The sequence below is a fragment of the Mesocricetus auratus genome, unplaced genomic scaffold (assembly GCF_017639785.1).
Source record: "Mesocricetus auratus isolate SY011 unplaced genomic scaffold, BCM_Maur_2.0 Super-Scaffold_100047, whole genome shotgun sequence".
Taxonomy (NCBI): Eukaryota; Metazoa; Chordata; class Mammalia; order Rodentia; family Cricetidae; genus Mesocricetus; species Mesocricetus auratus.
In genome coordinates this window covers 7,276,618-7,300,854 of record NW_024429224.1, presented here as the reverse complement: position 1 = coordinate 7,300,854, position 24,237 = coordinate 7,276,618, and the positions used below count along the sequence as shown (strand labels likewise).

The 24,237-nt window shown below is 47.6% G+C and overlaps 1 protein-coding gene across 2 annotated transcripts in view; it reads right to left on the bottom strand.

Moving 5' to 3' along the window:
- Positions 1–9,489, bottom strand: part of Stxbp1 (syntaxin binding protein 1) — a 58,008-nt gene extending 48,519 nt beyond the window's left edge. The window contains exon 1 of one of the 2 annotated variants that reach the window (XM_040735627.1): positions 9,313–9,489. In XM_040735627.1, coding sequence (XP_040591561.1) covers positions 9,313–9,349 — 37 coding nt within the window. In that variant the 5' untranslated portion in view covers positions 9,350–9,489. The remainder of the gene's footprint in view (positions 1–9,312) is intronic. The other variant, XM_040735628.1, reaches the window with a different exon arrangement.
- Positions 9,490–24,237: the final 14,748 nt, after the last annotated feature.

The window sequence follows — 24,237 nt, the reverse complement described above, 5'->3', positions numbered from 1 at the left end:
GTTACAGCTCCAGAGCTCACGGCAGGTGCTAGAACCCTCAGCTCTTGGCCACCGAGAGCTCTCCCAGTCTCCCACCCTCCACAGTCTCAGCTCTCTGCTCTTTCCCCTTCTACCTCTGCAACAGTGTCTCCTCATCTCAGCTCCCCAGGTTCTGGTCCCAGCTGCCCTCTAGACCTCAATTACTTTCTTGCTGCTGCTGCTGCTGCTGCTTTCATTGCTGGAGGTAAAAGCCCAGACTTTCACTTGTGTTAGTGTCACACCAACCCTGTCCTCCGTACGCATGACAACCACCACAAGTGGGGCCTGACATGGTGGTGCATCCCTGTAATCCTGGCACTGGGTGCAGGCGGGAGGATTAGGAGTTCAAGGTCATCGTTGGCTACACATCAAAGTCAAGGCAGTGCATAAATACAGACCGCTGGGATTATGCTTTTCAGGACCTAATGTTGCAATACAGGGGTTGGGTCACAGGAAAGACATTTCCTGGACTGACCTGAAAACAAAGTGAGACCATACCTCACATGTTGTATAAAAATTGACCTGAAATCAAAGCCTTTGTTTGCTTAAAAATAGCGGGAAGGTGGGTATGGAATGCTTTCCAAAGCTTCCACCATCCAGGGCCTTGTCTGTGTACAGCTTAGGGTTCTGCCAATCACAAGCCTCACTTCTGCACCAATCAAAAAACCCCTCCAACCCTGAGACTAGCTCACCGAGGGTCATGTAGAGTTCAGGGAGGTGTGTCACGGCAGAGCTCATTTCTTGTTCTTTCTTCCAAGTTGTGTGGAGAGGCTGTGGCTACATAAAGCCTCCTGAGGTCCTGTGAACTGTTCAAAGCAGCTGGGCTGCCATGATGGTGATCCGGTTGGTGGCTGAGAAGCTGACTGACTGACAGGGAAGGGTGAACCAGCCATCTATCAGATGGCCAGGACATTTGCTCTTAGTGGCTTCAGTTACTCAGAGGAAACGTATCAGAGGACGCTCACCACAAAAATTCATCCTGGAATCAGCATTCTCAACACTTCACAGTGCTCACCCTCTAGCCAAACACCCTTAAGAGAGAGCTGGGTTCCTCTGACTGGCCTCAAAGCCTGCATTCCCAAAACAGTTCTCCTAGGGCAAGCTCAGGACCACAAGGCCTGAATTGCCAAAGGTAATACAACAGTTGGCCTGACCACTTCCCTCAAGAAGAAGCGCCTCATTAGCGGCCAGACACCTGTTTGTCTCAGAGGTGCCGTGTGCCAAGAAAGGCAGAGGGAAACCTTTTCAATGGACAGCCAATACAAAAACAGACAAGAGACAGTCAACACAATGAAGATGCTCAGAGGGCACATGCCGGCTCTCCAGCAAGTGATGGAGACTTAGGGATGCTATTTGGGCCCTAAACCACTGCTTAGGGAAATTCTTCCCCAACTAAACTTTAAATCATATCATTATAAGACAACAACCAGTTCCAACAAGGAGGATGATATCTAGAAATAAACACCAAAAAGTCTGGCAAAGTTGGGTGTGGTGGAACACACCTGTGAACCCAGCAGTGAGGAGGTTCAGACAGGAGAACTGCTATGAGTTCCAGAAGAGCCTGAGCCACACACTGGCTCAAAGTTAAATAAGTAAATAATAATAAATAAAATAAACTGGGAGTGAAGACACAATGAGATCATCCCAAAATAATCTTTACAGTCGGGTAGTGGTGGCTCACACCTTTAATCCCAGTATTCAGGAGGCAGAGGCAGGTGGATCTCTGTAAATTTGAGGCCAACCTGGTCTATGGAGTGAATTCCAGGACAGCCAGAGCTACACAGATAAACCCTGTCCCCCCCCAAAAAACCCTAATAATAATAAATTTTATATTTAAAATAAATGTCTAAAAAGACATAAAATCACAATTATGTATCAAGAAAGTTGTTTTAATTAAAAAATATATTCAAAGGAAGTAGAAGGAGCAGTTGAGCCTAGCCCTTGAGTTCAGTCTGGAACAAATAGAAAGATACTGTCCAAGAAGGAAGGTGGGGGGGAAGGAGGCACCGAGGAGGAGAGCAAGCCTTGGCAAGGGATTCGCAGAGCTTCAGCCCCACACACCTGAGGAAAGGTGAGCTGGCGAGGCGCTGCAGAGGCTTTGGGGGCTCTCCAAAAGCTAAATTCTGAGGGCTGGCAGGACGGCTCAGCAGGTACAGACGTGCGTCCCCAGGCCTGACAACCCTGGTTCAGTCCCCAGGAGAAAACGGACTACAAGTTCTCCTTTGCCCTTCACAGTGTGCGCACAGAGAGAAAGACACAAAATAAACAAATGTTAAAGAAAAGTCTGGTTAAACACTGTTAAAACTGGCCAGGCAGCCGGGCATTGGCGGCGCACGCCTTTAGTCCCAGGACTCCGAAAACAGGCAGATGGGTCTCTGTTAGTTCATGAGCTAGTGGCTGGCCACTTTGCTTTTCTGATCTTCAGCTTGAAGCTTGAACCCCAATATCAGTCTCTGTGTTTTTATTATTTGTGTTACAAAAAATACTGTTAAAACTGTTAACTGTTCTACTTAAAAAAACAACCAAGAAATTGCTGTTATGTGCACATACCTAGAGAATTTGAGGACATTTAAAAAAAAAGATAAAATAAATGTGACAGTTTCTCCATTCATGAATATGGTACATCTAGGTATACTTCTAGGATTTCTTTCTTATGAACTTAGAGTTTTTCAGCACACAGATTTGCAAATGTTACACCTAAGCACTTTACTTTCAGGTGGTCAGAAGGCTACACTGGAAACTTAACCCTGAGTCTCTCAAATGCAAGATAACTGAGCGTGTCTTCCCAGCTCTATAGACAGTATTATTTCACATTTTGCTTTTTAATTATTCACTGCTAATTTAGGGAAACACAATTATTGTAAATTTACTTTGTATTCTGGAATTCTCCTTATTACAGTGTTTGCTCTCTTATTCGTGAAACAAAGAACTTGGATACACGTGCTGTAATACAGCAAATAAAATCAACTAACAAAGTTGTTAAGATGTCAGATCTCCCTAAACTAATCTATAGAGTCAACAGAATCCTAATAAAAATTCCATTTTTTAACAAATCAACAAACTGATTTTTAAAAATTATTTATTTACTTTTATTTTGTGTGTTCTAGTGTTTTGCCTGCATGTAAGTCGTGTGAGGGCAGAGGATCCTGGAGTCACAGACAGGTATGAGCTGCCATGTGGGTGCTGGGAATTGAACCTGGGTCCATCTGGAAGAACAGTCAGTGGTCTTAACCACTGAGCCATGTCTCCAGCCCAACAAACTGATTCTTAAATGTTCGAAGATAAGCGAACGAACCAAATTGACTATGAAAAGGACAAAATGGAAGAACCCCGAAGGGGACAGGCAGGCTCCCTGGATTCCTTTAGAGCGGGGACGGTCAAGAGAAGGTGCTAACAGAAGTGTCCCTGCAGTTCAACAACAGGACAGAATGTCTAGGGACAGACAGACCCACACACATATACCCAGATGATGTCAACAAAGACGCAAAGACGTCAACGGTTCAGGGACAACTGGATATTTAAACAAAAGAGAAAGAAATAAACCCTGACCATACCTTATAATTCTACAAAAATTAACTCAAAATGAGTCAAATCTAAATAAACATCCCAAATGGTAAAAGCTTTGAGAAGAAAACAAGGAGATCTTTGTGAATTTAAGCTAACCAAAGATTTCTTAGGAAACAAAAAAGAATCCATAAGAAAAATGTAAAAATGTAAAAATTCTACTCTTTGGAAAACATTGAAAATAAAAAGACAAAACTAGACTGGAGCCGGGCGTTGGTGGCACATGCCTTTAATCCCAGCACTTGGGAGGCAGAGGCAGGCGGAGAGACCAGGCTGGACTACCAAGCGAGTTCCAGGACAGCCTCCAAAGCCACAGAGAAACCCTGTCTCGAAACCCCCCCCCAAAAAAAACTAGACTGGAGAAGATATTTGAAAAACACATTTAATATATATTTGAAGATCTTTTTAAAGATTTTTATATTATATATACACTGTTCTGCCTGTATGTATTCCTGAACAACAGAAGAGGGCACCAGATCTCATTACTGATGGTAGTGAGCAACCATGTGGTTGCTGGGAATTGAACTCAGGACCTCTGGAAGAGCAGCCAGTGCTCTTAACCTCTAAGCCATCTCTCCAGCTCCTATTTGAAGATTTTTAAGGCCTAATAATAGAAAAACAAACATCCTAGTTTAAAAATTCAAAGATTTGGAACCTTCGCCAGTGACATACGGAAACACATGCAACTCAGCAAATGCAAAGAGAAACTGTGAGCTACCACAGTCTCTCAAGGCAGCCAGCTCAAAACAACAGCTCACAAGAAGACAAGAGTCTCACTATGTAGCCCAGGTTGGCCTGGAAATTGTTACATAGGTCAGGTTGGCCTCAAACTCCCAAGTGCTCACAGTAAAGGCGTGCAACCACCACGCCTGGCAAGGAAAAATTTTGAGCATTACAGGTTGGAATAACAATATGTTACCGCCATTTCAGAATTCTGCATGACAGTTTCTTACAAAGTTAAGCATGTGCTTACCCTACAATCCATTAGTCCTAACCCATAGGTAATCAGATAGCCATATGATACATTCACATAAAAATCTGTGGGTACACCGGGCGGTGGTGGCGCACGCCTTTAATCCCAGCACTCGGGAGGCAGAGGCAGGCGGATCTATGTGTGTTCGAGGCTGGGCTGGACCGATAGCCTCCAAAACAATACAGAGAAACCCTGTCTCGAAAAACCAAAAAAAAAAAAAAAATCTGTGGGTACATGCCGGAGGAAAGCTGTGGTAAAGGTGCTCGCCATGAAGTCTGATGACCCTAAGTTACAAGGCCCCACATGGTGGAGGAAGTGAGCCAACTCCAGACTTCCACATTTGCCATGGTATGCATGGGCACATGCACACATATGCACAAAATAAATAAGTGCAACTTTTAAACCTTTACTTGTAATTGCCTGTAATTGGAAACAACTCAAAGGTTCATGATCTGGAGGATGGAGGACATCCATGACAGAACAATAGTCAGGGATAAAAGGAACAAAGAGCTACTGGGCGTTGGTGGCGCACGCCTTTAATCCCAGTACTTGGGAGGCAGAGGCAGGCGGATCTCTCTGAGTTCGAGACCAGCCTGGTCTACAAGAGCTAGTTCCAGGACAGCCTCCAAAGCCACAGAGAAACCCTGTCTCGAAAAACCAAAATAATAACAACAATAATAATAAAGAAAAGGAACAAATAGCAAACACAACAGCAAATGCTATATGCTATACGAAGGAAGTCACTTTTAGGGAGGACAGGTCAGTTGAGATAGGGTCTTACATGGCCCTAGCTGGACTCAAACTTTTCATGCAGTTTAGGATTGCTGCAATCCTCCTGCCTCTGCCTCCTTAGTGCTGAGATGGCCAGTTTTTAAAAAATATATATATGTATGTATGTATGTATGTATGTATGTATGTATGTGTGTATACACCTGTACATAAAAGTACATTTGTGCAAACCAATGGAAGTCAGAGGTGTCTCCTGCTATCTCTAGCCACCTTACCCTGCGGAACAGTTTTGTTGGCCAGTGCGATCCAGGGATCCATCTGTCTCCTCCACCTACTCCCTCCTAGAGCTAAGGTGACCACACCTGGCATTTTCACCTGGGTGCTCAAACTACTCAGATCGCCAGCTTGCACAGCAGGCATTTTACCAAGTGAGCCCATCTCCCCAGTCCCAGAAAGACAGCTTTGAAACTCCCATAGTTCCTAGCAAGCTCTAAACACTGTCTGTAGAATAAGCTGCCGAATCAATCCATACTTACTTGTCTTATACGGATGGCTGTGGGCTATTCAACGACACTCAACTCTGAAAGGACCGACAGGGCACTGGGGCTGGTACTGCACATGCACAGGCTCTGGCTTAGATTGGGGCAGGTTATAGGGGAAGGCAAGGGGCTCAAAACTACTCTCATTCACGTCCTAAATGACATTGTTCATTCAGCAAATGTGGGTGTCCCCCAACCAACCAGACAAAAACCAAGCAAGATAATTTTTAATTATCACACACACACACACACAAAAAAAACTGACAGTGACTGTGCTGGCTAGTCCTCTGTCAACTGGACAGAAACTGGAGCCATCAGAGAGGAGGGGGTCTCAATTAAGAAAATACCTCTATAAGATGGAGCTACAGGCAAGCTGGCAGGGCATTTTCTTAATTACCGATTGAAGTAGGAGGGCCCAGGCCACTGTGGGTGGACCACCCCTGGGCTAGTGGTCCTGTGCTCTATGAGAAATCAGGTTGAGCAAGCCACGGGGAGTAAGCAGCATCCTCTGTGGCCTCTGCATCATCTCCTGCCTCCAGTTTCCTGCTTTGCCCTGACTTCCTTCAGTGATGATGTGGAAGTGTAAGCCAAATAAACCCTTTCCTCTCCAAGTTGATTTGGTCATGGTGCTTCGTCAAAGAACTAGCAACCCTAAGAAAAATGATTATGGGATGTTAATTTAGATCAAGAGGACCGGGCTATGAAGTGACATTTTAACTGGTGTGTGTAGTGGTTTTTAAAAAGCAGCTTTAGAGCTGGGTGGTGGTGGCGCACGCCTTTAATCTCAGGGAGACAGAGGCAGGCGGATCTCTGAGTTCGAGGCTATCCTGGTCTACAGAGAGAGTTTGAGGACAGCCAGAGCTACACAGAGAAACCCTGTCTCAAAAACAAAAAACAAAACAAAACAAACCCAGCTTTAGGTGTAGATGTAGTTTAGTGGGTAAAGGCCGAGAGGCTCAACCCCAGCACAGATTAACAGGAGACCGCGGCAGCACACGCCAGAAATAGAAGCTAGAGGATCAGCACTTCAGGGTTTCACTCACCGTCAGTCAGCCCCAGGCTCACCTGGGCTACATCAGACTCTGTCCTCAAGATAGGAAAGAAAAAAGAAAGTACCTTTATTTCACTCTTATTTTTGGAAGAAAAGTTGAAGTCGAAACCCCACCAAACATTGGGAAGCAGCATTAAAATAGGGTTCAAGATGTATTTTCCTAAAGCACATGCCTAACTCAATTGTCACAGAAATAGAAGCCTGTTCACACATTCACATTTTTCTGTAAAATTGGGTTTATTTTTGTACACCAAGGTTTCACTTTGTTTCAAAAGAAATTTTGGCCATATTGCACACTGATTTTTTTTTAATCTTGATGCTTACTTCTAAAAGAGGCAAGGCAAGGGGTTATGGTGACACCCACATAATCAAGGGTCTTGGCAAAAAGATGCAAAAACCCTCTTCTGAGCTCAGTATGGCGGTGCAAGCCTGCAACCATAGCATTTTGGTAGGCTGAAGCAGGAGGATTACCATGAGTTCAAAGCCAGCTTGCACTGGGTAGGAAGTACCAGGCTATCCAGGGTTATAAAGTAAACCCTTATCTCAAATAAACAAAAAATAAGTAGGACGGGGTGACACACACCTATAATCCAGCATTTGTGAGGCTGAGGCAGGAGGATTAAGATAAATTTAAAACCAGTCTAGGTTACATAGTGTCTTCTGGACCACTTCAGGACTACAGTGGCTCCTCGTAGGGGGGCATTCCATTATATATGTATTTTATTTTTCAAATGTAGTATTCAAATGTAACACTTGAAGGAGTGAAGTATGATACTCCACCCCACACCTCTTAATCTTCAAAAGAGGTTTTTAAGAGGAAAATATGTATACAGAAAGCAAGGGAATTATTTTTTTTTACTTAAGTTGCAAGGAAATGGACACCAGGTGTTGTTATTGTTTTTAAATTAACAGTGATTTCAGCAAGCCATTTAACTGCTCCAAGCCTCTATTTCTTTCCTATGGGTGAAAATGAAGGTGTTGACATTAACAAATCCCTATGGATCCCCCAGCCTTAAACACTGAGTTTCCTCAGAAACAGTTCAAGGAGCCTTTATAGCATGGATGGTCCTGAGCATTTTTTAAATGTCCATTTTAGGTTTTGTTTTCGTAACAATTCCTTCTGATCAGGAAATGCTGTACACGGCTAGATTCCACCAAAAGAGTATTCCCCATACACCACTCAAAAGAATAAGGGGAGGGCAGTTGCATCGCTCAACAGTTATGCTGCATTTGATGGGGGGGGGTTGTGGGGGAAGGCAAGAGCAAGCTATCATAGGAGAGGCTCATTGAAAAAGGAAACTGTAAAATTCCACCTCTCCTTCAGGGAAATGACACTTTCATTTTCTCTTACTCTAAAAACAGGTAGCGAAAGCCACAGCAATCCTCACACGTTTTCACTATAAAGACGTGCCAAAATATTGAAGAGGTGCTATTTTTCTACCTAGGTCGTCCACGCTCACCATTCGATATAAAAATAAATTTAAAAAATTAAAATGTCTGCTGTGTCTTTCATGCAAACCCATCAACAATCATATTTTCCCCCGCAGCGACACCCGGGGCTGAGTCCCGCAAGCAGCGAGACTGCAGACTGCGGCGCTGGCGGGGCCACTCCTCCCGCGACACTCCGAAGCGCACCCCTTCCCCCCTAGGGATTTCGAAGGGTTCCGGACCCCGTTAAGACCCCGCCCTTGAAGTCCAGCCCCGGGAAAGGGAGACGGAGAGAAGCCCGCGGCCCCAGCCGGACGCGGAGACGGCAGCGCCGCAGGCAAACCCCCGCGTTCCCTCCCCGGCTGGCAGGAGGAGCCCTGGCGGCGCGCGCCCCGCCGCTCCCAGGTGGGTCTCTGCAGCCGGGGACAGCGCCCTGCTCCTGGGAGAGGGAGGCGGGAAGGGAGGAGGCCTTCGTTCGTCACGATTCACGAGGGAGGGTGGGAAAGAGGGAGGGATTGGAGACCGAAAAAAAAAAAAAAAGGAGTGGAATCGGGAGCTCTAGAAAAGCAGAAGGCAAAGAAGGGAGACGGGAGGAAAGGGATGTGAGTGGGGAAGAGTTGGGGTGCAGAGGGTGACGCTGCAGAGGAGGCTAACGGGCTGGAGGGGGAATAAAGGCGCGGATGGGGGAGGGAGATACGTGCGTGGTCTGGGGTGAAGAGGGAGAGGAGACGGGATGGGGTGAAGGAGAGATGGCGTGATGGAGATAAAAGGGGGAACGGGATGTTTATGAAGGCGAGGTGCGAGGAGGAGGACGGATGGGATGAAAAGGAGGGATAGAGACTGAGGAGGACCGAGGTGAAGAGGGACCGGGGAGAAGCCAGAGTCAGGGAAGCCCGCTGGCCTCAGGGAGCCAGAGGGGCTTCCCTCCCGGGAGGGCGGCGCCTGGATAACGGGTCCCACCGGCCAGAGGCCAGGGACTGGCCCCCGGGCAGCACCCCGAAGCCACTTACTCTCTCCGACCACCGCCTTCAGGCCAATGGGGGCCATGGCGTTGTGCGAGTCTCCGGGCTCCGACGCTCCTCCCGCGACACCGATACCGACACCTCCCCCGGGCCGCGCGCCCCGCTGTCTGCAGCCGGTCGCCCCGCAGCCGCACTCGGGACCGACTGACGCGCGCGCGGACTCGGCGCGGGGGCGCGACTCGGGCCAGAGCGAGGCTGCCTAGCGGCCAGCGCGCGCGGGAGGGGCGGGGCGGCGGGGGCGGGGCCTCGCGCCAGCCGTCATCGTCACCCGCCCGCTTTCACCAATAGTAACACGACCTGGGCGAGACGCCCCGCCCTCCTGGATGCGGATGGGCTCCGGGCGCGTCCTCCCCTGCGCCTTACGCGCGCGCCCGGGGCTCAGGGTCCTAAAGTCTCCTCAGTCAGCTCTATACTGGCAACCCAGACCACCGGAATCTCCCGAAAGCCAGGCTGTAATGCTCTTTCTGCTTTCTGAGAGCCTTCCATTTTCCCCTGCCAACAGAAAGAACTCCAAAGACAGATTCTTATTAGCTGTAACCATTCCCGGCCACAACATAGGCTCACCGTACATAGAAACTATCCCTGTGTCTATTGACAGAGCGCTAAGCTCTGTGCCACGTTCCTTTCAGGCATCATTTTTCTAAATTTGTGCAATAATTGAGCATCGTTTCCGATCTTCGTTTTCAGGAGCAAACACAAACACCTGAGGCGCTTTCTGCTGTGCCAATCTATCATTCACTAATAAATATTGTTTCCTATTAGTATGTGCAAACTGATACTCTGTACATTGAGCCTGCACTTTTGCACAAGACATGGCTGGTACAAACCCAGTAGTTTCCAAGATCCAAATAAAATTAGAAAATGCTATAGAATCAGCACTGGACTTAGCATCTCCTTCCTACATTACTCAAATGGTCACACAGAGGTTTTCACTGTGCTATCGTTGTTAATGAAGAAGCTGCTTTATTGTTGGTGGTGGTGTTTCTCTGTGTAACAATCCTGGCTGCCCTGAACTCACTGTGTAGACCAGGCTGGCTTGGAACTCACAGAAATCTGCCTGCCTCTGCCTCCCAAGTGTTGTGATTAAAGGTGTTCGCCACCACCCAGGAAAGATTGCTTTTGAAATACAGGAAAAGAGTGGGAGCTGTATCTCAGTGTAGAACACTTCCTTGTTAATGCAGGGCCTCGGGGTTGATTCCTGACAGTGAAGAATAGAATAAGATGCAAAGGACATCAAAGAGAAACTAACAAGTTCAGTTGATTTAAAAAGCCACAAAGGATGGGGCTGGAGAGATGTCTCAGTGATTAAGAGCACTGGCTGTTCTTCCAGAGGACCTAGGTTTGATTCCCAGCAACCACATGATAGGAACAATTGTCTTTGACAGTAGTCTGATGGAATCTAATGCACTCTTCCGGTGTGCTAGCATGCATACGAAACACCCATATACATAAAATACACACACAAGTAAATCTAAGGATTCTTCTGAAAAAGAAAAACCACAAAGGAGCCTGCTGTGGTGGCACACACCTTTAAACCCAGCACTTGGGAGACAGAGACAGGAGAATCTCTGAATTTGAGGCCAGCCTGGTCTATAGAGCAAGCTCCAGGACAGTCAGGTCTACACAGAGAACCCCTGTTTGAAAAACCAAAATAATAATAATGATAATAATAATAATAAATATCATAAAACCAGGCATAATGACACAGGCCCTTAATCCTAGCACTTGGGGGGTATAGGCAGGCAAACCTCCGTGAGTTCCAGTACATCCTAGTCTACATAGTCAGCTCCAGCACAGCTGGAGCTACATAGACCCAGTTTCAAAGGAAGGGCCATTGAGATGGCTCAGTGTGTAAAGGCACTTGTCATCTGGTCTAACAACCTAAGTTTGATCCCCAGAATCACTTGGTGCAAAGAGAAAAGAGACTCCCACAAGTTGTTCTCTGACCTACACACACACACACACACACACACACACACACACAGTAGCCCTTGGTACCACACACTAAGTAAATATAATAAAATTTACAACAGTTCTCTGGAACCAACTCCCTAAATTGTCTGACTTCCACACGAGTGCCATAGCACGTTTGCATACACAATCACACACATCATGCATATACACAATAATAATAATTTTTTTGGTTTTTCAAGACAGGGTTTCTCTGTGTAGCCTTGGCTGTCCTTAAACTCCCTCTGTAGACCAGGTTGGCCTCAAACTCACAGAGATCCACCTGCCTCTGCCTCCCCAGTTCTAGGTTTAAAGGTGTGCACCACTACTACCTGACAATAAATTAATTTTTTAACCATAAAGGAGAGCTAGACATGGTGGCAAACACCTGTAATCCCGGAAGTTTGGAGGAATGAGGCACCTGGCAGCCACAACTTTAAACCCAGCCCTTGGGAGGCAGAGGCAGGAGAATCTTTGTGAGTTTGAGGTCAACCTGGTCTACATAGCGAGTTCCAGGACAACTAGGGCTACACAGAGAAACCCTATCTTAAAAAAAAAAGGAAGAGGAATCAGGAATTTTGGCCAGTTTGAACTACATGGTAATACCCCATCTCAAAAAAACAAAACATGGCTCAGTAGGTAGAGGCATTTCACAGCAAGCCTGATCACCTGAGGTGGATACCTGGAGCCCACATAAGGGGACAACGAGAGAAATGCCTCAGCAGAGCTGTTCTCTAACCACACAGTGACAAGTGCCAGCACTCTTCATACATGATAGCAATAAGTAAAAACAATCACAGAGTCCAGGAGATGTAGGAGTGAAGTCAGTGAATACCCTATCAATGTGAACAGCCCTGTGATTTGGGACCCTTTCCACATATCACTCAGAAATTGTGATTATTTTACCTAGGCAAGGGGGCAGGAGAAATAGCTCAGCAGTTAAGAGCACTGGCTGTTTTTCCAGAGGACCTGGGTTCGATTCCCAGTACCCACATGGCAGCTCACAACTGTCTATAACTCCAGTTCCAATGAATCTGGCACCTTCACACCAACATACATGCAGGCAAAATACAAATCCACATAAAAATAAGTAAAAATCTTAATTTAAAAAAAGATAAGGACCCTGAGATTCAGGTAAACTGTGTTGAGTAGTGACCAAGTAGTAATTCAATTATTTGTATTTATTTATTTATTTAGATAGAGTCTCACTATGTAGCACTGGCAGGTCTGACATTTACAGAAATACACCTGCTTCTGCCTCCTGGGAGCTGGGATTAAAGGTGTTCACCGCCATTCCTGGCCTTATTTATCTTTTGTGGTAATTTCTTATATTTTGTTTTTTGATACAGGGTTTTTCTGTATCGCCCTGGCTGGCCTGGAACTCACTCTGTAGACCAGGCTGGCCTCAGTCAAACTCAGAGATCAGCCTGCCTCTGCCTCCTGAGTTCTGGGGTTAAAGCTGTTTGCCACAAGCCTCCTGGCATGTGATTTTTTTTTTGAGACAGGGACTCTTGTAGCTCAGGCTGGCCTTAAACTTGATATGTAGCTCAGGATGACCTGTAATCCCTCATCCTCCTGTCTCCACCTTCCAGAAGTTGGGAGTATAGGCATGCATCACCACGCCTGGTTTATGTCATGCTCAGGAACCATGCTAAGAAATCAGTCTACCAACTTATCTACAGCCCCAGCCCCTAGTCATACAACTGAATTCTGAATCACTGTTTTACACTGTATGACAAGAAAAGAAGCCAAACCTAAGGTTTGTCCCAAACCTAAGAGACCATGTGTCCTAGTTCGATACAACAATGCCAGGGTGAGATTTGACAGTGTTCTGATGTAATGGATAGCGCTGGTTGCCAACTTGACAGGATCTGGGATCAATAAGGTAAGCCTCCAGGCAGGCCTGTGAGGGATTGTCTTGATTAGGTTAGACTCTGGGAATGCCTGTGCGAAATTATCGTGATTAAGTTAATGAGGTGGGAAGGCCCACCCACTGTGGGTGGCGTCACCCCCTAGGCTGTGAGCTGAGCGCACATATTCCTCCTTGTCTGCTTCCTGGCTGTGGACACATGTGACCAGCCACCTCAAGCTCCTACCTTTACGCCAGCACTGCCATGGTGAACTTCCTCTTGAACTGTGAACCAAAATAAATCTTTTCTCCCTTAAACTGCTTCTGTCAGGGTATTTTATCCACAGCAACAGGAAGAGGAACCCAGACCTGTCTGGCCTCTAACCCTAAACCTCTTCCTTCCTTCCTAGAGGGAAGGTACAATATGTCTTCTCCCCGAGTCTCAGCTCTTTTTGAAAACTTATGGAACACATTGGTAGATTCTGGGTGTGTCTGGAGGAGAGAGTGTGTGTAAATGTGAGGGGATCCCCCCTGGTACAGTTGTGACAACACCTGCTCCTGCCTTAACCAGCTGGCATGTGTCAACAGAGGCCCCACAGTTAACGCATCTCCCACAGAAACGTGAATTAGAAACTCCAGAAATCCCTTATCCTTAAGGAGTAGGAATGTTGAGGGCTTGACTGCCATTCCTCCAGTCAAGTGGGCTGGTAAGGGGGTAAGGGTAAACTGGGTGCCCTCAGAAGCCCAGGCCAAGTGCTGTGGGTGAGGCATGGTTCCTGCCCTTGGGGGACAGGTGGCAAGGACAGACAGTATTGAAAGAGTCGTGTACTCTGGAAGTTGACGAAACAGGAAAGTGGGTGACAGGACATATGACCAAGGAACTGGCTAGGCTGCAGCCAGGGCGGGCTCCCTGAGCCGAGGGAAAGGTAGCAGGAAGGCCTGGGAGAGCATCCTGGCAAACACAGGGCAGGTGCAAAGACCCAGCAACAGAAAGGAGCTTGGCTTCTCCAGGAAAAGGGGGTCCACGGTGACTACATCTGAGAGCCTGAGAGTCAGCACGGAAGGCAGAGCTCTAGGGTGGGCCTGGCTACTATGCTCAGGGTCCTCCAGGTGGTGTGACACCCTGTACAAGGGACCTCAAAGACCGAAGCAAATATAGCAGCCCCTTAATTTCAGTAAAAGGAGGGACCAAAAAAAGATGGTTTTCTGCAGGTGTGTATACCTGGAATGTTCCCTGGTAATGGCTAAAATCAGAACGGGTGTTATTTTTAAAATGATAGTTCAAGCCAGGTGGCGGTGGCACACACCTTTAATCATAGCACTTAGGAGGCAGAGGCAGAGGCAGGCATAGATTTCTGTGAGTTCGAGGCTACCCTGGTCTACAGAGCGAGTTCCAGGACAGGCTCCAAAGCCACAGAGAAACCCTATCTCGAAAACAATCAAACAAACCAAAAATAGTTCAAAGAGCAAGTGGATGAGACTGTGAAGCCACCAAGGAACCCTGGATTGGTGGGTGCTGGCTCCTGTAGTCCACCACTTGGATGGTAGAGACAAAGGAGAGAAAAGATCAAGTGTTTGAGATGACCATTTCTTCTTTGGCTACACAGCAAGTTTGTGGGCAGCCTTGACTTACATGAACTCCTATCAGAAAAAATAAAAATCTCTACCCTGGCTTTGAGATCATGCTGAATGTGGAATCTAACACCTGGTCCCAGGCTTCCTGACATCTCTGAGCCTCAGTTTCCCCATCTGTGAAGCCTCTCTCTCTCAGGGTGGCTCTGGGGATCCAGGGCAATGACCAACACAGCAGTGTACAGTCCCTCCCCAGGCAGACAGCACACACTGTGTTAGGTGGGGAGAGCGTTGAGACAGGCTGACCTCAAACTAGCTATACTTCTGCTTTAGCCTCTTGAGTCCAGGGATTATGAGTGAGCTGCCACGCTGAGAGTTCCGCACCGCAAAAAACACGCAGTAATTTCCATTGGACCCTCACTCTAATGGTCAGTGATACTTTCTTTTCGGAGCCGCCAAAGTCAAGTCGTCTGGCCCAGGTCATAAGGCTCTAAGTGTAGACTGGTAACTGCACTTTGCTTCTGACTTCCTGATGCCCAGTGCAGAACTGCAGAGCCCAGGACGCCGCCGCAGGGTCCTAGGGGAGAGATTTGTTATGAGTGTATCAGCAACAAAAACCACGTCACCTCGGGAGTTTGGGCCCAATCAGGTTCACTGTCTGTCACTCCACCTTAGCACCCAACCAGACTGGATGATGCGGCAGGACGCTTAGGGGCCTGGCCTCCCCCACCAGCAGAGGCGCAGGTGCGCCTACAGCTACGCATGCGTGGCCCGCAGCCTCTGCAGAGCCCGCTGCAGACCTGCAGCTGGCGTGGGAAGAATCCTATGATTTACGCTCGGGTCACGTGATGGGGAGAGCTGAGCTGGCCAGATGAACAGGATGGTAAGAGGAGAAGAGATTGGGGCTGAGGGCAGTTTACGAGAGAGCTGCCTGGAGGACCCGAGAGTAAGAAAACACATTAGCGAGAAATAGGAGTGGGGTGAATTAAGAGAGAGAAGCTGAGGTATAGATCGAGCACTGAGTTCAGAGTGTGAGCCGCCTGGGGCTTACACCTGCCTCGCTCTGCCTCAAAGCTGCATGGCCACCCGCACTCTTCTGTGCCCGCTCCACCCGCCCTCTCTGACTGCGGGGCCATCACATTCACCACTCCCTGCACCGCTCCAGGTGCAATTTCTTTCTTAACAACAGCAACAACAAACACATTTATCTATCTATTTATTCTCGTGTGTGTGTGTGTGTGTGTGTGTGTGTGTGTGTGTGTGTGTGTGAGATCTTGCAGGTGCACTTGTGGAGTTCAGAAGATAGCTCGTGTAAATAGGTTTACTTTTCCACCATGTGGGATCAAGGAACCAAACAAGTCAGCAGATGCAGTTGCAAATGCCTTTACCCACTGAGCCATCTCTCTGGCCCAGGAGGAGTAGCTAAAGGAGGAGGACTGGAGAGATGGCCCAGCAGTTTATAGCACCGGCTGCTCTTCTGGAAGGCCAGGGTTTGATTCCCAGCACCACACACCAGCCCACGACCCTCTGTAAGCCCAGTTCCCGGGGATGTGATGCCTTCCAACCTCCTCTGACTCCTGTAGGTACACGGTGTGCATGCATGCACTCAGACACATACGCATAGAATAAATAATTGTTTTAAGAAGGAAAAAGTGATGTCTCTGCCTTGTCACCCACCCATCCACACACAGAGAGACCTGCAGACAAGAGCTGGGCCCGTGGCACTTTGGCTCAGGCTAACGTGTGTGTGTGTGTGTGTGTGTGTGTGTGTGTGTGTGTGTGTGTGTGTGTTTAAGATGAAATATATTTTCAAAAACCTAGGGCAAGGTCCCAATGTCAAAGGACCGCAGAGGACAGGCAGCTATAAATGACAGCATAAATGTGACCAACATCAGAGTATAGGCTTTGCCTAGGGGAACAATCCATACTCAGGCCTAGACAGTGATTTACACTGAGATTGTAGAAGAAATTATAGAACACCTCGGGATGTTTAAATGTTGCAGTAGATGGGTGGAGGGCAGGTAGGCAGGGTCTCATGCTACCTAGGACTGGCCTTGAACCTTCTATGAACTTAAACTGTGGAATTTCCTGCCTTCACCTCCCAAGTACTGGGATTATCAGTGTAGGCCACCACAGCCAGGCATGTAGTGGGATTTTTATATATATATTTTTTTGGTTTTTCGAGACAGGGTTTCTCTATTGTTTTGGAGTCTATTGGTCCAGCCCAGCCTCGAACTCACAGAGATCTGCCTGCCTCTGCCTCCCGAGTGCTGGGATTAAAGGCGTGCGCCACCACCGCCCGGCGATTTTTATATTTTTTAATAGCATTTAATCATTTAGGCATGGTGGCAGATGCCTTTAATCCCAGCACTTGGGAGGCAGAGGCAGGCAGATCTCTGTGCTTTTAAGGCCAGCCTGGTCTACAGAGTGAGTTCCAGGACAGCCAGGGCTACACAGAGAAACCCTGTCTCAAAAAGCAAACAAAGAGATCATTTGATTACATGTCTCTCTGTGTGTGAATGGTTCTGTGCATGGAGTGCAGGAGGCCAGAGGAGTAATATTCCCCTGGAGCTGTAGCCACGGTGTGAGCCACCTGAAGTAGGTTCTGGGAACCAACCTAAGGGTCCTCTGCAAAACCAGTATCTGATTTCAACTGCTGAGCCATCTCTCTAGCCCCTGCAATGGAAACATGTGCAAGATTCCCCAGCCCTGTCCCCCTGGAATTAAAATGTTGACAACACTCTAGGGCAAACAAAACATATCAGAGGGTCATATTCATCCTGAGGCTACCTACTTTAAAGCTCAAGGCTAGGCTTCCTCCCAAAGGAAGAGGTTGGAGTTACCCACGGGAAGAGAAGCCACAGTCACTGATGTACCCCATTCACATGGCACCCCTGATGGGCATAGCTTTGCAGAAGGGTACGGTGTGACTGTCTTCACACCAAGCAGGATCTTCACCTGGGGAAGGAGCCATAAGTGCGGTCCCTCTGCTCATCCTGGCCCTGGGCAGTGGATAAAGACAGTGGGGCCCTCGCTTTGCATGCACTGAGGCTGTACACATGGGCAGCTCCATTTTGCATGAACATGCAAGACCCATGGCCCTGAGACAAACCCGGGAACAAGAAAAGGCTAAAAGCAAACAACTTTATTTTTAAAGCCACACATTAGAAGTCTCAATGGACTCTACCAGAGAAGGCTTAAAGGTGTTTTTATCTGGTTTGGAAAAATTAACTTGACAGGTTTCACACCTTGGGTATCAGAGAACAATTCATGCTTTTTACATAGATTAAGTTGTGGTTAGGTCCCTGAGGAAGTTTGTTTTCCAGGAGAGGAAATTGTTTTGTTTTGTTCTTCTGTGTTTTATTTCTCACCAGTTTGGCATTTGAAATGATCTTGGACACCGAGAAAGAGAGGGACTCGAATATAATCAATAACTAATAAAAATTATTGTTGTTGTTGGAGATGGGGTTTCTCAGTGTAGCCCTGACTGTCCTGGAACTCGCTCTGTAGTCTGGGCTGGGCTCAAACTCAGAGATCCGCCTGCCTCTGCCTCCCAAGAGCTGGGATTAAAGGCGTGCGCCACCACCACAGCCCAGGTAAAATAATTTTTTAAAGGCTCTAACCTGGGGTTCCCATACTTTGTGCCAAGGCCTGGAGGTACCACAGTAAGCAAATGAGAGCGTGGTGGAATATTTCAGTTCTTAGAGGGAATGCAATGACACTAAAGCTTCTGAATTAGACCCTGTGACATTCCCCCCTCACCTTATATCTTGGTAAAACCAGGGTTTTGACAGTTGACAGGAAATCCTACGTAAGAATTTTAGAGATTGGAGATTCGGTATGGACGGGATGTCAGCGCAGTATCTAATGGAATGACAAGGATTAGGGTGTCATACAAGACGTTAAATTTGTATCGCATTTATTTATTTATTTGCTTATTCACTTATTTAGGTTTTTCAAGACAGGTTCGTCTGTGTAGCCTTGGCTGTCCTGAAGCTGGCTCTGCAGACTGCGATGGCCCTGAACTCAGAAATCTGCCTCCTCTGCCTCTAGAGCGTTGAGATTAAAGGTGTTCAACACCAAGACCGGCTTATTTATTCAGTGTGTGTACTCACCATGGCAGACGTTCAGAGTCAGAGGACAGCTTTCAGGTGTTGGTTCTCTCCTTCACCGCCTGGTGCGATCACCTGCACCCACTGAGCCATTTTACTGGCCCAAGCTTTTATTTACTTATTTTAACTTTTATTGTATGTGTATGAGTGCTTTGCCTGGTGCTTGAGAAAGCCAGAAGAGGGTATCAGGTCCCCCTAAAACTAGAATTACAGATTATTGTGTGCCACTATGTAGGTGCTGGGATTCAAACCATGGTCCTCTGGAAAATCAAGTGCTTACTTGATAAACTATTTCTTCAGAGCCTATAAGGAATTTCCGAGGCAAGGTCTTGCTGTGCAGCTCAGGCAGACCTCCATTTGCGATCTTCCTGCTTCACCCTCAAGTGCTTGAATGGCAGCTAAGAATTATATTATTTTTCCTTTAGTTTGTGGCATCATTGGCGTTGGAGGGGCTGGGAGACTGTTGTTCTGTAGTAACAGGGATGGAGCACAAGTTCCACCACTGAGCACACAGCCTTAGCCCTGTGGGGTGGGCAGTATTTTTTATTAACTGGACCAAGTCATTAAGGCGTGGCATAAACCATTTGGTCCCAAATTTTAATTTATTTTGGTGTTTTCTTTTTTTCATTTTTGTCTCAACTATTGTGTGACCTGACTATTATTAGATATCTCTTTTGGTCTAGGCGTGTTATGGAAAAAACAAGTAAAACACAAAGGCAGCCATGTTTGGGTTCCTCCATATAGGCAAAGTGTACCCTGGAACATTAGAGCATTTACTAGATTGTTTGGTATGTAGCCTTTCCTTCCCTGGCTATTGTTACGTTGTATTTTCCTTCCCTTCCACAAAAGCCTTTTGCACTGCCCCCCAAGTCGCCTTATAACCCTGATATCAACAGTCCCCCTCCCCATCCTCTTAAGATAACAGTCCTTAAACACTTCTGATTTGCTATGAGCCACGTGTGTGTGTGTGTGTGAGTGTGTGTGTGTGAGTGTGAGTGTGTGTGTGTGGTGATCTTCAGGAATCCAATACTGCTATGCCCCCTTTACAGTAAGAAAACCTAAGTGTCAGGAAGGAAGGATGTTGCTGGCCGTGCAGAAGGCAGCCCGGGTCATCAGCATCATTCTCTCTCCCCCTCCATCCCTCTCATGAATGAGTAGCACTTGGGTGATGGAGGGTGAGTAGGCGGAAAGTAGAGACAGCCATGGAGAGGTGGGCCCACTATGCAGCAGGCCAGGCTCCTAGTCCTGGTGCCCTTTCAAAGCCCCCAAGTTATGGAAGCTACAGGATCCCCAAAACCTGGATCTGCCCCTGGCTCTGTGTGTCGCTGTGAGTGAAGGGGTTAAACTCTCCCACTCTCACAGCTGAGTTTAGGTTTCAGTTCTCTGAGAAGGGCAAAACAGGTGTCTCTTCCACAAAGGGCCGTTTGTCCACCATGCCCTTGCATTCAGTGACAAGGCCTGAGCTAGCCTCACAGTAGCTCAAGGACAGATCCAATAGTCCCCTTCTGAGTCACATCCGAACCGGCCCAGGCTTGTGCAAGTGTGTCCAAAATGATAAGACTAAACTGCAGCCAATTAAAAGTATACTAGTGCCGGGCGTTGGTGGCGCACGCCTTTAATCCCAGCACTTGGAGGCAGAGACAGGCGGATCACTGTGAGTTCGAGACCAGCCTGGTCTACCGAGTGAGTTCCAAAACAACACAGAGAAACCCTGTCTCGAAAAACCAAAAAAAAAAAAAAAAAAAAAGTATACTAGTGTGCCCCGTGTTGGTGGCACACGCCTTTAATCCCAGCACTCCGGAGGCAGAGAAGGGCAGATCTCTGTGAGTTCGAGGCCAGCCTGGTCTACAAGAGCTAGTTCCGGGACAGCCCCCAAGGCCAAGAGAAACCCTGTCTCCAGAAAAAAAAAGTATACTAGTGTAACTGCTGCTTGTTTAACCAATTATGTTTGAGATGACCGAACCACTCCTGAAATTCCCCTAGCTGTGCTTGAAAAAAAAAAAAGCCTGCACACCCTGCCAGGGTTGTTGCCATTTTGTACACATTTTGTACAGGTGAACGACTCCACATGCATGCTGGAATATTAGTAAATGCTCTTTGCTCTTACATACAATCTGAGTCTGGAGTCTTCCTTCAGCATTTCCTTGGACCCTTCGTGAGGGAGGGGTGGTGTTGTGTATCAGTTTCCTCGGAGATTGAAACATTCCATCCTGCAAGGAAGTTCCTCAAGGAGGAAGCTAGACAACTCAAAATAGCTTCAGGGAGTCCCTGTAACTGACCAGAGTCACTAGGCCCCTCCTGCCAGGGTGAGCAATAAAAGGGGGGAGTCCCTGAGACTAGCTGAACAAAGCTGCGAAGAAGACTCTCAGAGGGGAGAGCTGCCCAGGAGACTCTGAGACCAGACCAGCTCCCTGAAGAAGCAGTAACCAGTCAAGCTGCCCAGAACAGATTAAACCAGAATCATCTGGAAAGGATGCTCCAACCTGCTGAGTTGCCCAGTTTCCCAATCTTTGTAACCCAGCCCCCCATGCTGGGATGAGCCCTGGTGATGCAGCTGTCTTTGTGTCATTTCTGCTCCTGTAAGTAACCCCTGTAAAACTCTTTGGATCAGCCGGGCGGTGGTGGCGCACGCCTTCAATCCCAGCAGAGGCAGGTGGATCTCTGAGTTTGAGACCAGACTGGACTACAAGAGCTAGTTCCAGGACAGCCTCAAAAGCCACAGAGGACCCCTGTCTTGAAAAATCAAACCAAAACAAACAAACAACAACAACAACAACAAAAAAAAAACTCGTTGGATGACCAATCTGGACTTCAGAGGTATCATACTTCGGTCATGAGTTCCCTGTCTGGGGTGAGTAGATGTATATATTGCATCTCCCTAGGAGAAGTTTTATCACACAACTGTCCCGCATTAGATCCAGAAAGCATCATTATAGAGTAAGATCATCTAACACTACCAAACCTCTCTCTGGCATCCCAGGCATCCTCGTCACCCGCCCCCTTCCCACTCCCTACCCTAGCACTGTATCTTGAAGATCACTCAGCACAGGGAGGAAAGAAAGGTCCCTCCCAACAGCACTAAACACAGGCTGCCTCTCTAACCCCCCACAGGCTTCCTGACTCCTACACACACACACACACACACACACACACACACACACACACACACACACACACACACACACGTCTATGTGTTCCCACCTCCGCTTTCCACACTCAGCCATACTTGACAGCAGCCACCTTGTCTCTGACTGCTCACCCCAGAGTCAGGTTCAGCTGGGGATGCGGCTCAGCCTAGAGTGTTCCCTGCTCACAGGCAGACCCATTAGCCCTCTGGGAGCCAGTGCTCTGGGTTTGCCTCTGAGCTCTTCCTTCTAGAAAGGACTTTGTCCATTTGCCCAGACCTGGGCCCTGGGCTCCTTGTCCTGAGTGGTTTCTTTTTCTTTTCTTTTTTCTTTTTTGGTTTTTTGTTTTGGTTTTTGGTTTTTTTTTTTTATGAGACAGGGTTTCTCTGTATTGTTTTGGAAGCTGTTGGTCCAGCCCAGCCTCGAACTCACAGAGATCCGCCTGCCTCAGCCTTCCGAGTGCTGGGATTAAAGGCGTGCGCCACCACCACCCTTCTTTTTTGGTTTTTAAAGACAGGGTTACTCTGTGCAGCTTTGGAGGCTGTCCTGGCACTCGCTCTGTAGACCAGGCTGTCCCCCAACTCCGAGAGATCCACCTGCCTTTGCCTCCCAAGTGCTGGGATTAAAGGTGTGAGCCACCAACGCCCAGCTCTGAGTGGTTTCTCTCCCTGAACCAGGAAAAGACAGACAGGACATTCCTAGGTGCCGTGTCGTGGTTTAGTACTCTTTCTTTCCACCCTTGCTTCACTGGAGGAATCTTAGGTCCCTGCCACAGGGAGAGCAGGCATGGAGACTTTAGGTCCCTGTCTGGTTGTCCACCACTGGCTACTTACTGCCCCATGAGGATCTCCATTCTCCTCTGATGCTGTTCTCCTGATCCCCAAGACAGTCCCTTCCTTCTAGGCTGTGACATAGTCTCCCCCTGAGCACATCACAGCCTCGCCCTGGGTCCCCAGAGGAGCCGCTGGAGCAGATGTTTGGTTCCCAGAGTAAAAATAGCAGCTAGAGAATGGAATGGATTCCCAACAATCCGAAGACAACTGCTGCATCCCACCCTGGGGCTTACCACGCCTGCAGTGACATCAGCAGAGCCACCCAAGAGCTGTTTCAGTACATTTAAAACTGGTCCTCTCCTCAAAGTATTCCTACAACCTCAGCTTCCTGTGCCGAGGCCCCGGAGAGGAGAAGGGAAGAAGGCTGAATCCAAGGCCAGGCCCATTTCTTTCCCTATGTGTTTTCTTCACTTGCTTTATTTTGGTGTATGTGTATGCACGTTCTCATACATAAGCATGTGTGCATTTGGAAACTAGTCATTGATGACCAGTCTTCCTTGATTATTCTCTGCCTTGATGTTTTGAGATAGTGTCTCTCACTAAACCTGGAGCTCACCAACCTGACCAGACTGGCTGGCCATCAAGCTCTAGGAACTCTGTCTCCGATTCCCCAGCACTGGGATTGTAGGCCTGCACCAGCAAATGCGGCCTTTCATTCTTTTCTCTTTGAGATAAGATCTCACTGTGTAGCCCTGGTTGGCCTGGAACTCATATATAAACCAGGCTGGTCTTAAACTCATAGATTCCCCCCATTCTACCCGATGTTACCTCTGCCTCCTGAGTGCTGGGATTAAAGGCATGCAACACCATGCTCTATTCTGAACCCAAGGTGAGTGTTGGGAACCCTAACTTAGGCCCTCACACTCACCAGCAAACACTTTACTAACAGCCATCCCCCTGCCCCTGCTTATTTGCTGATTATGCAACAGGTCTCACCATACAGCCTGTGGAAGCAGAGAACCCTGGGTCCTTCTACCTCAGCCTCCGGGAGTGCTGGGGTGGCAGGCATGAGTATCTCTTCACTCCACTTTTGATTTTTTTTGGTTTTTCGAGATGGGGTTTCTCTGTATTGTTTTTGGAGGCTGTCCTGGAACTTGCTCTGTAGACCAGGCTGGCCTCAAACTCACAGAGATCTGCCTGCCTCTGCCTCCCAAGAGCTGGGATTAAAGGCGTGGGCCACCACTGCCAGGGGGGGGTATTTTTAAAATATATGTGTATGAGGGATGGAGGGATAACTCAGGGTCAAAAGCACTGACTGCTGTTCCAAAGGACCCAGGTTCGATTCCCAGCACCCACACGGCAGCTCACACCTGTAATTCTAAGATCTAGTACCCTCAAACAGACACATATGCAGGCAAAACCAATGCACATGAAATAAAAATAAATTACTTAGAAAAGTGTGTGCATGAGTGTTTTACTCACATGTATGTCTGTGTATCATGCACACACTTTTCTAAGTAATTTATTTTTAT